The 11,224-nt window shown below is 48.6% G+C and overlaps 1 protein-coding gene across 1 annotated transcript in view; it reads right to left on the reverse strand.

The window, feature by feature from the left end:
• ATP9A (ATPase phospholipid transporting 9A (putative)) overlaps positions 1 to 5,728 on the reverse strand; it is a 148,288-nt gene extending 142,560 nt beyond the window's left edge. Inside the window, exon 1 of the mRNA XM_073580616.1 lies at positions 5,534 to 5,728. Coding sequence (XP_073436717.1) covers positions 5,534 to 5,652 — 119 coding nt within the window. The 5' untranslated portion in view covers positions 5,653 to 5,728. The remainder of the gene's footprint in view (positions 1 to 5,533) is intronic.
• Between the last annotated feature and the right edge of the window lie 5,496 nt (positions 5,729 to 11,224).

Raw genomic sequence — 11,224 nt, forward strand, 5'->3', positions numbered from 1 at the left:
TGTACATGCTCAGTAGTGAGGCAGGGCTGTGGTGTCGGAGTGGAGATGAATCTGTGCTGCTCTTTATGTACATGCTCAGTAGTGAGGCAGGGCTGTGGTGTCGGAGTGGAGATGAATCTGTGCTGCTCTTTATGTACATGCTCAGTAGTGACCAGGGCTGTGGAGTCAGAGTGGAGATGAATCTGTGCTGCTCTTTATGTACATGCTCAGTAGTGAGGCAGGGCTGTGGAGTCGGAGTGGAGATGAATCTGTGCTGCACTTTATGTACATGCTCAGTAGTGAGGCAGGGCTGTGGTGTCGGAGTAGAGATGAATCTGTGCTGCATTTTATGTCCATGCTCAGTAGTGAGGCAGGGCTATGGAGTCAGAGTGGAGATGAATCTGTGCTGCTCTTTATGTACATGCTCAGTAGTGAGGCAGGGCTGTGGTGTCGGAGTGGAGAGGAATCTGTGCTGCTCTTTATGTACATGCTCAGTAGTGACCAGGGCTGTGGAGTCAGAGTGGAGATGAATCTGTGCTGCTCTTTATGTACATGCTCAGTAGTGAGGCAGGGCTGTGGTGTCGGAGTGGAGATGAATCTGTGCTGCTCTTTATGTACATGCTCAGTAGTGAGGCAGGGCTGTGGTGTCGGAGTGGAGATGAATCTGTGCTGCTCTTTATGTACATGCTCAGTAGTGACCAGGGCTGTGGAGTCAGAGTGGAGATGAATCTGTGCTGCTCTTTATGTACATGCTCAGTAGTGAGGCAGGGCTGTGGTGTCGGAGTGGAGATGAATCTGTGCTGCACTTTATGTACATGCTCAGTAGTGACCAGTGCTGTGGAGTCGGAGTGGAGATGAATCTGTGCTGCATTTATGTACATGCTCAGTAGTGAGGCAGGGCTGTGGAGTCAGAGTGGAGATGAATCTGTGCTGCACATTATGTACATGCTCAGTAGTGAGGCAGGGCTGTGGAGTCAGAGTGGAGATGAATCTGTGCTGCACTTTATGTACATGATCAATAGTGAGGCAGGGCTGTGGAGTTGGAGTCAGGGAAATTGAGGAGTCGGCGGTGTGGCTTACCGACTCCACAGCCCTGCGAATGAGCCCTCGCGATGTCATAGTACATAAACAGTAGACCTTTCCATATTAATAGGACATATGATTGAATTGTCACTTTAAATTACAGCGGTATTCCATGCAGGATTGAAGATGGTGGCATGCCATGCTTCATGTATTACCAGCCAGAGCATATAAAAATAGTTTCATATGTCCCAGTGTTGACCACAATGCCCAGACCAGTTGCAGGTCTCCTGTACCCAACAGCTCAATAGACACGTATGAGACCTTTAAGGTCTGATCTGTTGCATTTCTGTGCGTTCAGCGGGCACGTTAAAACCAGGGCTGTGGAGTCGGTAAGCCAAACCTGCGACTCCGACTCCTCAATTTCCCTTACACCGACTCCGACTCCACGACTCCGACTCCGACTCCCACACATATTGCTTATATTTAAGTGAAAAATTTATTGTAGTACAATGTGAACCTCAGACATTTAATCATTTTTATGATCCAATAATCAAGATATTTAGATAGAACAGAATATATATTGGTGTACTACCCGGTTTTCATTCTTTTTGGTACAGATACGATATGGATAGACAGATATGGATAAATGGATAGATAGAGCAGATTTCTAATCTGCTTTTGCTATTGAAAACATTATCTATGAGCTCAAAAACCTTTCAGGTGATGCAGTTTTTTAAAAAGATGATCAGCTTTTGCAGCTGAAAAACGTATCCTCAAAAAACACAGGAAAAACGTTGTGTGTGAATGTAGCCTTAGATCAGGAATATAACAGCCATTTATAGGACATTTCATAACTTTCCCAAACTCCTATGAAAAAATATTCAGCACATCCTGCATTGAATTACTGTACCCAATTTATTATATATTTTAGGAGTCGGAGTCGGTCCATTTTATACCGACTCCAACTCCGACTCCGACTCCACCAAAATGAGCACCGACTCCGACTCCACAGCCCTGGTTAAAACGCCACACGCGAACGCATCCACATACAACGAATGTCCCTGCGTACACAATGTTAAATACAGGTACGCAGGACACATGCAGAAGTAGGCGGAGCTTAAGGGAGGACGTATGCACCCATACGCAGACCAGCCATACTCAAGTGTGAACTTAGCCTTATATGGGTGCGTGTGATACTATTCTGGGGTGCAGTCGCATGCTGCGATTGTTTTCGCATGACGAATCGGTATAAGAAAATAATTGCAGATGTTAGCTGCCCCACAAAGTAACATTGGGGTGAGTGCAATCTGACTTATCGGACTGCACTCGTCTGAATGAATCGCAAGTGGGAATGAGCCCTAACAATGTAAAATCTATATCTATTCAATCTCTGTAAAAGCCGACATGCATATTAGATTAAAGGACTTGTCCATCTCTATATATAATGAAAACAGGTGGTCCAGGGTGCAACAATTAATAGGAGGAGACCAGCAAGTGGCCCATCGGCAATAACGAGTAGCAATGGCGGATTTGGTAGATAAGTATATATTTTAAAGTAAGAACAAGGGAGAGCAACCCATTTAATGGCTGCCTAATCTGCCTACCACCTATTGTATATTGGTGAATCATGGAATTGAAATATTGAATTTCAACTCAAGATTCATTTGTTCCTGCAAGAAAAAAGCTGCCGCCTGAGGTGCTTGGCAGAGGCTTACTCCCCTCTATACATTAGGCCTCAGTCAGGCATTCATGATCCCCACAAATTTCACTATGATTTTCATGGATAGAACATGTACCCATTAATATCAATGGGTCCAATTTTGACTCAATTTACTATTGCAAAATCACATACTGAAGTCTATGAGTCAGTGAAATACTTGGACAGCGCACAGATGCTATCCGTGTTACGTTCTACTGTTGTCGATCTCATGTATAGGAGAAGCTAGGAATTTTTTTTTTTTCATATGAAAAAAATGGATGTTACACTGATGGTAACAACAGACACAAGAAACAAAAATGGAAGACAAATGGATTCAGTAGTCTAATTTTTCTTTATATATAAAAAAAAAAATAATAATAATAACAAAACTGAATGAGACTTAAAAGGGGTTTCCAGTACAAACTGATAAGTCTGAAGTCACTCTGCACTCTCACCTGCGCTGCGGGGAGTCGTTTGTTTCAGACACGGGAACGGATGGTATGTATGAGATATACATACCCCCGACCAGTGGGTAAAGCCTCGCTCTCCATACACGTCTATGGAGCGAGGCCACACCCACTAGTCAGACACATCACTAGAAAGGGCGCGGCGTCGGTTCACTGCAAGTCTACAGAGCGAAGTCGCATCCACTGGCCGGGGAATGTATAAGTTATACACACCCTCCGTTCCCGAGTCTGAAACCAGCGAATCCCTGCAGCACATAGTGCGAGCCATGGGGGAGAATGACTGTAAACTTATTGGTTTGGACCAGACAGCCCTTTTCCACACGTTTATGCTTTGCTGAATCAAGCACGGAGGTGTATTTGTGGAGGGGAGTGACAAGAAGAATAACTGTCGACCAAAAAAGAAAAAGAGTTTAGCAGACAGCTATTTTGGCTCTGCTCACTACTGTCTCAGCAGGGACACCCGTCCTTGCAGATATTGGTAGACGTGATATCACCAGCCCTCCTCGTATCCTAGGTGAGCGGAGACAGAATATTACGTTAATTTGCAAGACAAAACGTAGACTGAGCACTCTGGACCATTCAAATGACCCAGGTGATAGCACCTTCCATGTACATAATCATTGGGTAAGATACTGTGTAATCATTTTAATGATAGTGTATTTGTGGCTCAGTGGTTAGCACTACTCGTGCATACGACCAGTTATCTCGGACGAGTGCCATCTGTGCTTTTCATAAATAGAACTCGTACCCATCCTATTCTATGGGGCTGCGCACATGTCCGATTTTGTCCTTGAACTGAGCGGTCCAAGGAAAAAAAAAAAAAAAAAAATCAGAGACCTATCCGACTTTGATCCAAGAGTCATATCATATTCGGCAATGCAAGTCTATAGGTTCGTGAAAAAAATCAGACCTGCTCATGACATCAGAGGCTGGTTGGGTATTCATGGCAAAACGGAGAAGGTGGAGAATTTTTTTTTTTATTATCTTATCACGTCCGAGAAAAATTGATGCAAGTCTGATCAGAATAACTGAACCGTTTTTCTCTGATGGAGAGAAAAGGGCTGTGTGATCCTACCAGAAGGATATGTGCAAACGTTGTCTTTTTCAGGCAGATTTTGCCAGGAACCTGCATGAAAAAAAACGCTAAAAAACATTAGAATGCTCATAATGCACAGCAATGTAAAGATGACTTGCTGTGCACATGTGCTGCCTTTGACACTTCTTTTAACCGTTTCAGGCTTCGAAAGTCGGGAAGCGGTTACAAAAAGTAGCATGTTCCACTTGGAAGCCACTAGATAAACGTGAGGAAAACTACCACCGGAGACACTTCAGGAAGAATGCAGATGGCGTTTTCATGAAGCGCCATCGAATTCGAAAACTTGGCAGGGGCATCAGCTTTTAAGGCGACGTTCCCACAATGAGGTTTTTGGTGTGTGCTTGATTTTGTAGATTTTCTGCACCCTTTAAAATAGTAAAATAGGTTACTTGCATTTTTTTTTTTTTTTCTTGAAAATACTCAACAAAAACTCATCGTGGGAACGTAGCCTAATAGATGCCATGTGCACATCCCCTCAGCAATGCCAGGAGACCAGGAATCAGATCCCACCGGGGACAAATTCTGCATGAAGTTTATATGTTCTCTCTTTGTTTGGCCGGATTCGTACATCGGTGTTTCGCAGTCCGAGCACAGACCATCTGTGGGTCTCCTGACCCGAACCCGACACAATCATATATGCATATAAGGCTGTCGATTTCCAATCAGGAGACCTGCGGCCGGTCTGTAGTCGGACCACAAAACATGGATGTGTGAATCCGGCCTTTATGTGTGTTTCTTCCCACACTTCAATGATATACCGAGAGAGAATTTATATTGTGAGCCCCAGTGGGGACAATGATGATGATGTCTATATAGTGCTACGGAATATGTTGGCGCTATATAAGCAACATAATAAAGCACAATTTATGACTCAATAGAACAACTTTTCTGCAGGCAAATGGTTAGAAACCTAAAATTATATCTATAATTACACAGCCTATAACTATACCTTGTATACAACAGGTAAACGTAGAGTCTGACGGTGGTCGATATCTTTCCACCCAGTGTACGAAGCCCAGAAAGAGCAATTCCCAAGGGGTTTCCTGTGACACAATGCGGGGTAAACACAACAATAATAGCCACAACAGAAAGAAGACAAAAAGAATGCACTGTGGGATGGCTGTTCCTGGGGCCCTGCTGTCAGAGTGTGGCCCTTCACCACACCTGCAGACTGGCCAGGACTGCTGTCAGCTGGACAGACAGGGCTTCTGGACAATGGGGCAGGTGCACACTATTGGGGGCGCAGGAGGGAGACTGGGGCCTGCTTACCCGCTCTTGTGCTTGCCGTCCATTCTCTTTTTCTGCCTGACAGGTTGCAGGGGAATATTATCCGTCATCTTGGCTGCTGTAAGGCTGTGGGTGTTGCTGGAGGAAGGTGGAGTCTGCATTCTGGTCGCTCCCTCAGTTTCCTGCTCTCTTCCAGTCTGACAAGTAGGGTTGGTCTGCTGGAGGACTGTCAGCTCATGCTGTCTCCTCCATTCGCAGGCAGTACAATGGCTGCACCTTCATTAACCCCTTTGCATTATTCTAATATCACAGTGACGTGAAGAGCCCCCATAATGTATAGATGTGTCAGAAATTAGGCATCGGTGCGAATAGGCCTCTTTCACACATCCGTTTTTTGCCATCAGTCGCAATCCGTCGTTTTTAGAAAAAAACGGATCCAGCGACTGATGCCGCTGGATCCTTTTTTTTTTCTCATAGACTTGTATTAGCGACGGATGGCCTCACGTTTCGTCCGTCGTTCACTGGATCCGTCGGAAATTTTGTGTCCGTCGGGTGGACACGACGGACAAAGTAACGTTTTTTGTCTCCGTCAAAAAGTGGGACAGCGACGGATCCAGCGCCGTCTGTCGTTGGCTGTAATGGAAGCCTATGGGCGCAGGATCCGTCACTGTCCGGCAAATTTCTTGTTAGTTCAAAATATTTGGTTTCACAAATATGCAAAAAAATATTTGCCCAAATTTGTATGGGCACAAAAGCCATATGAGTGTAATATGGTTTTATGTATCCAAAGTTATATTTTGGCTGGATAAAAAGTTCAAAATTGCAGAGTTTGGTCTCATTGAATTCATAACTTGGAACTCAAAACTAGAAAATATTTCACATAATGTAAATGAAAACACACATAAACTTAAAGAACAAAATGTTTTTTATATACTCAAAAATTTTAACGTTACAAATAACATAGATATAGCATGCTCTTGCCAGAGAGTAGCACCCTGAGGTGTTACAAATAATTTGGGAAAACATCACGGACTTTCAGTCCAGAGAGCGGACGACGGGGAGGGATCACATGTGGTCTAGGCCTACCCACATTGCCCAACACACCTTCAGCACCATCAGATGAGGAGCAATCATGTATTCGGGTGAAGTTATGTAGGAACCACACATGCTTTAAATGACCTCATTAACATTAGATTCACTCAGCTGAATGGCTGACAGCAGGACCCTCCATTTGGCACAAAGAATGCCAAAGGCGCACTCCACCAGTCGTCGTGCGCTTGATAGGCGCAAGTTAAAGATTCTGCGCCGGTGATCCATGATTCGACGGGGATATGGCCTCATTACATGACGGGTTAATTGAAAGACCTCATCTGCAACAAGGACATAAGTCACAGGTTCAAGATTGGAGCCTGGAAGCTGACATGGTGGTGGTAGTAGGTCCTACTGGTTAAAGGGAATCTGTCACCCTTTTTTTCGGCTTGCAGCTGCCGGCATGGACATCGGGGGCTTATCTACATCATTCTGTAGTGCTGTAGATATGCCTCCGATGTAGCCTGAAAGATAAGAAAAACACGCGGTCCGATCCGGTGGGCGTTGCAGTCCGGTCCGACTCCTCCCTTCTTCATGCGATGACGTCCTCTTCTCCCGTCCTGTAATGGCTCCGGCGCAGGCGCACTGCTCTGCCCTGTTGAGGGCAGAGCAGAATTCTGCAGTGCGCAGGCGCCGGACCTCTGCCGACGACTGCGCACTGCAGGACTCTGCTCTGCCCTCAACAGTGCAGAGCAGTGCGCTTGCGCCGCAGTCATTACAGGACGGGAGAAAAGGATGTCATCGCATGAAGAAGGGAGGCTGTAACGGGGTCTACCCAAGCTGGAGAACCTCTTTCAGTACCACCCCGTGTTTTCGGAGGTCCGCTCTGCGTTGGCTAGAGTCAGAATGAATGACGATGGCTGGAATTCCTTGGTTACATGGGCGCATATAAAAGATCACTGCTTCTCCACGTATTTCCAGTCTGACAACACTTTACTCACAGGACACAGAATATATCATATATCACACAGATACAGAGGGCAGGCCAATAGAAAAGCGGCAGACCAGACATGCATTACAAAAGCCGCAGGTGGCCGGAGCCTGCCGATGTTTACTGTGGGAATTACAAAGGTGGGGGGAGGGCAGACAAAAGGAGAATATCGTGTCCCTTCTGCCCAGGGGCGCAGCCTGTGGGCTGATGCATTAGGGACATGCATCTCGCATAGAACCTATTATACATACATATAACTGCACAACATATTCTGGGTGCTGAGTGGTTCTGTAACACGTAACACGGCTCCCCTTTTCAGCGACGCGATCGGCATACACAGTCTGATCCTCAACGGATCGGTTTGGGGATGACCGAATTTTATGGGGTTGGTACAAGTTCCGTATGTCGACTTAGTCCATCGGCCAGTGGCGGATTATAATGAGGTCAATTTGGGCAGTTGCCCCGGGCCCAGTGGGGTTAAGGGGCCCACAGCCCAGGCCAGTAAATTGCCCCATTATAATCCGCCACCGCGCAGGGCCGGATTATAGGCAGGGCAGGCGGGGCTTCAGCCCCGGGGCCCCCACCACAAGAGCTTCTAAGGGGGCCCCCACCACATTCCTGCTGGCTGCTGCAATGGCACTCCATCTTCTCCCCACCTAAAAGTCAGTGACCGTGGGGGCGGCATTATGTGCTCTGCTACCAGCAGCATCTACAAGTAGCGTGCAAAGGCTTGTGATGAGATCACAGGAGGTAAGGTGTCAGGGCCCCCGATCATGTGACCCCTGTCTCCTCCCCTCCTGTGACCTCATCACAGGTCCTGTGCGCACAGCACAGAGCACTGAGAGCAGCCATGTATGTGGAGTGAGGCTCTGCGGGTGGAGGTCAGTGCTGGAGGCTCCATTATTCTCTATGTAGAGTGAGGCTCTGCGGGTGGAGGTCGGTGCTGGAGGCTCCATTATTCTCTATGTGGAGTGCGGCTCTGCGGGTGGAGGTCAGTGCTGGAGGCCCCATTATTCTCTATGTGGAGTGCGGCTCTGCGGGTGGAGGTAGGTGCTGGAGGCTCCATTATTCTCTATGTGGAGTGCGGCTCTGCGGGTGGAGGTCGGTGCTGGAGGCCCCATTATTCTCTATGTGGAGTGCGGCTCTGCGGGTGGAGGTCAGTGCTGGAGGCTCCATTATTCTCTATGTGGAGTGCGGCTCTGTGGGTGGAGGTCGGTGCTGGAGGCTCCATTATTCTCTATGTGGAGTGCGGCTCTGCGGGTGGAGGTCGGTGCTGGAGGCTCCATTATTCTCTATGTGGATTGTGGAGTGCGGGTGGAGGTCGGTGCTGGAGGCCCCATTATTCTCTATGTGGAGTGTGGCTCTGCGGGTGGAGGTAGGTGCTGGAGGCTCCATTATTCTCTATGTGGAGTGCGGCTCTGCGGGTGGAGGTCGGTGCTGGAGGCTCCATTATTCTCTATGTAGAGTGAGGCTCTGCGGGTGGAGGTCGGTGCTGGAGGCTCCATTATTCTCTATGTGGAGTGCGGCTCTGCGGGTGGAGGTCGGTGCTGGAGGCTCCACTATTCTCTATGTGGAGTGCGGCTCTGCGGGTGGAGGTCGGTGCTGGAGGCTCCATTATTCTCTATGTGGAGTGCGGCTCTGCGGGTGGAGGTCGGTGCTGGAGGCTCCATTATTCTCTATGTGGAGTGCGGGTGGAGGTCGGTGCTGGAGGCCCCATTATTCTCTATGTAGAGTGCGGCTCTGCGAGTGGAGGTCGGTGCTGGAGGCTCCATTATTCTCTATGTAGAGTGTGACTCTGCAGGTGGAGGTCGGTGCTGGAGGCCCCATTATTCTCTATGTAGAGTGGGGCTCTGCGGGTGGAGGTCGGTGCTGGAGGCCCCATTATTCTCTATGTAGAGTGTGGCTCTACGATTCGTGACCCTCGTCACGTGACGAGGGGGGCCCACAGAGTCTGAACTGCCCCGGGCCCTGGCTACCCTTAATCCACCCCTGCCATCGGCGTTACCATTTTGTTTGCCGGGTCTGTGGTGGATGGTGAAGTCCAGAGGTTGTAGGGCTAAACTCCACCACAGCAATCTGGCGTTGTCTCCGGAGACCCGATTAAGCCAGACTAGGGGATTATGGTCCGTTAGGAGGGAAAACTGTCGTCCATACAAATATGGTTGCAACTTCTTGAGTGCCCATACTACCGCCAGGCACTCCTTCTCGATGGCCGCATAGCTTACTTCACGGGGCAGTAGTTTCCGACTAAGGTAAGCTACCGGGTGTTCTTGGCCGTCCGGCCCTACTTGGCTCAGTACTGCCCCCAATCCAAACATAGAAGCATCTGTGTGAACAAGGAAACGTTTAGTTGGATCGGGTGTGGCCAATACAGGGGTATTGGTGAGGGCGTCCTTTAGTTGGCGGAAGGCTTCCTCACACTCTGAGATCCAGGTTACCTGGCGGGGTTGGTTGTTACGGGTCAAATCAGTGAGGGGCTTGGCTACGCTGCTGTAATTGGGAATGAATTTCCTGTAATACCCCGCTGTCCCTAGAAACGCCATGACCTGGGTTTTAGTGCATGGGATGGGCCATTTGGCTATGGCCTCAATCTTGGCTGGTTCTGGTCGCTGTTTCCCACTTCCCACCCTCTGCTTTGCCCACGTGACACTTGTTTTGGTTCAGGGTGATTCCGGCCTGGTAGATCCAGTCCAATACTGTCTCTAGGTGATTTAGATGCTCTTCCCATGTCGCACTGTAGATGGCGATGTCGTCCAGGTAGGCACAAGCATAGTCCTGGAGACCATCCAGAAGCCGGTCAGCCAGCCTTTGGAAGGTCGCCGGGGCATTCTTCATCCCGAATGGCATAACTCGAAACTGGAATAAGCCGAACAGGGTGACAAATGCCGACTTGAGAATAGCGTCAGGACTAAGGGGAATCTGCCAGTAGCCTTTGCATAGATCGATGGTGGTCAAATACTTTGCCCCCGCCAGCCGGTCTAACAACTCATCCACACGAGGCATGGGGTATGCATCCGTCTCTGTTTTCTCATTGAGCTTACGATAGTCTACACAAAATCTTGTAGTCCCATCCTTCTTGGGCACTAACACTACGGGGGATGCTCAGGGACTATCTGACTCTTCAATGACCCCTAAACGCAACATCTCTTGTATCTCTTGTCGCATACCCTCTCGTACAGACTCAGGGACGCGGAAGAGGTTTTGTCACAGGGGGGTCTGATCCTGGGTCTCAACCTTGTGTTGTGCCAGGCGAGTGTACCCCTGTCTCTCTGAAAATATCCTCTGTCGCAGCCTCAACAACGCCTCCACCTGCTGTCTCTCCCGGGGGCCTAGGTCTTCACCCAAGTGTACCTGGTCCCATGTTTTAGACTGAGTCCTTTCCCCTAAGGCATCCGGCAAGGGAAGTCTGGCTAAATCCTCTGCTTCAGGTGCACAGATGGCCACTACCTCTTCAGGGCGCTCCCGGTAGGGCTTCAGCATATTCACGTGGAACATGCGGATAACCCTGGGGTCGTCACAATCGGCGACATTATAGGTTGTGTCGGCTATTTTCCCCACTACCTGGTAGGGCCCCTGCCATGCAGCTTGAAACTTATTCTGCTTAGTGGGCTCTAACACCAGGACCTTCTGTCCTATTTCAAAAGTGCGCTCTCTGGCCCTCCGATCATACCATATGCGCTGGCGCCGCTGTGTCGCCTGCAGGTTCTCACGTA

Source organism: Dendrobates tinctorius, unplaced genomic scaffold (genome assembly GCF_039654945.1).
Source record: "Dendrobates tinctorius isolate UK_male_01 unplaced genomic scaffold, ASM3965494v1 ptg000065l, whole genome shotgun sequence".
Lineage (NCBI taxonomy): Eukaryota > Metazoa > Chordata > Amphibia > Anura > Dendrobatidae > Dendrobates > Dendrobates tinctorius.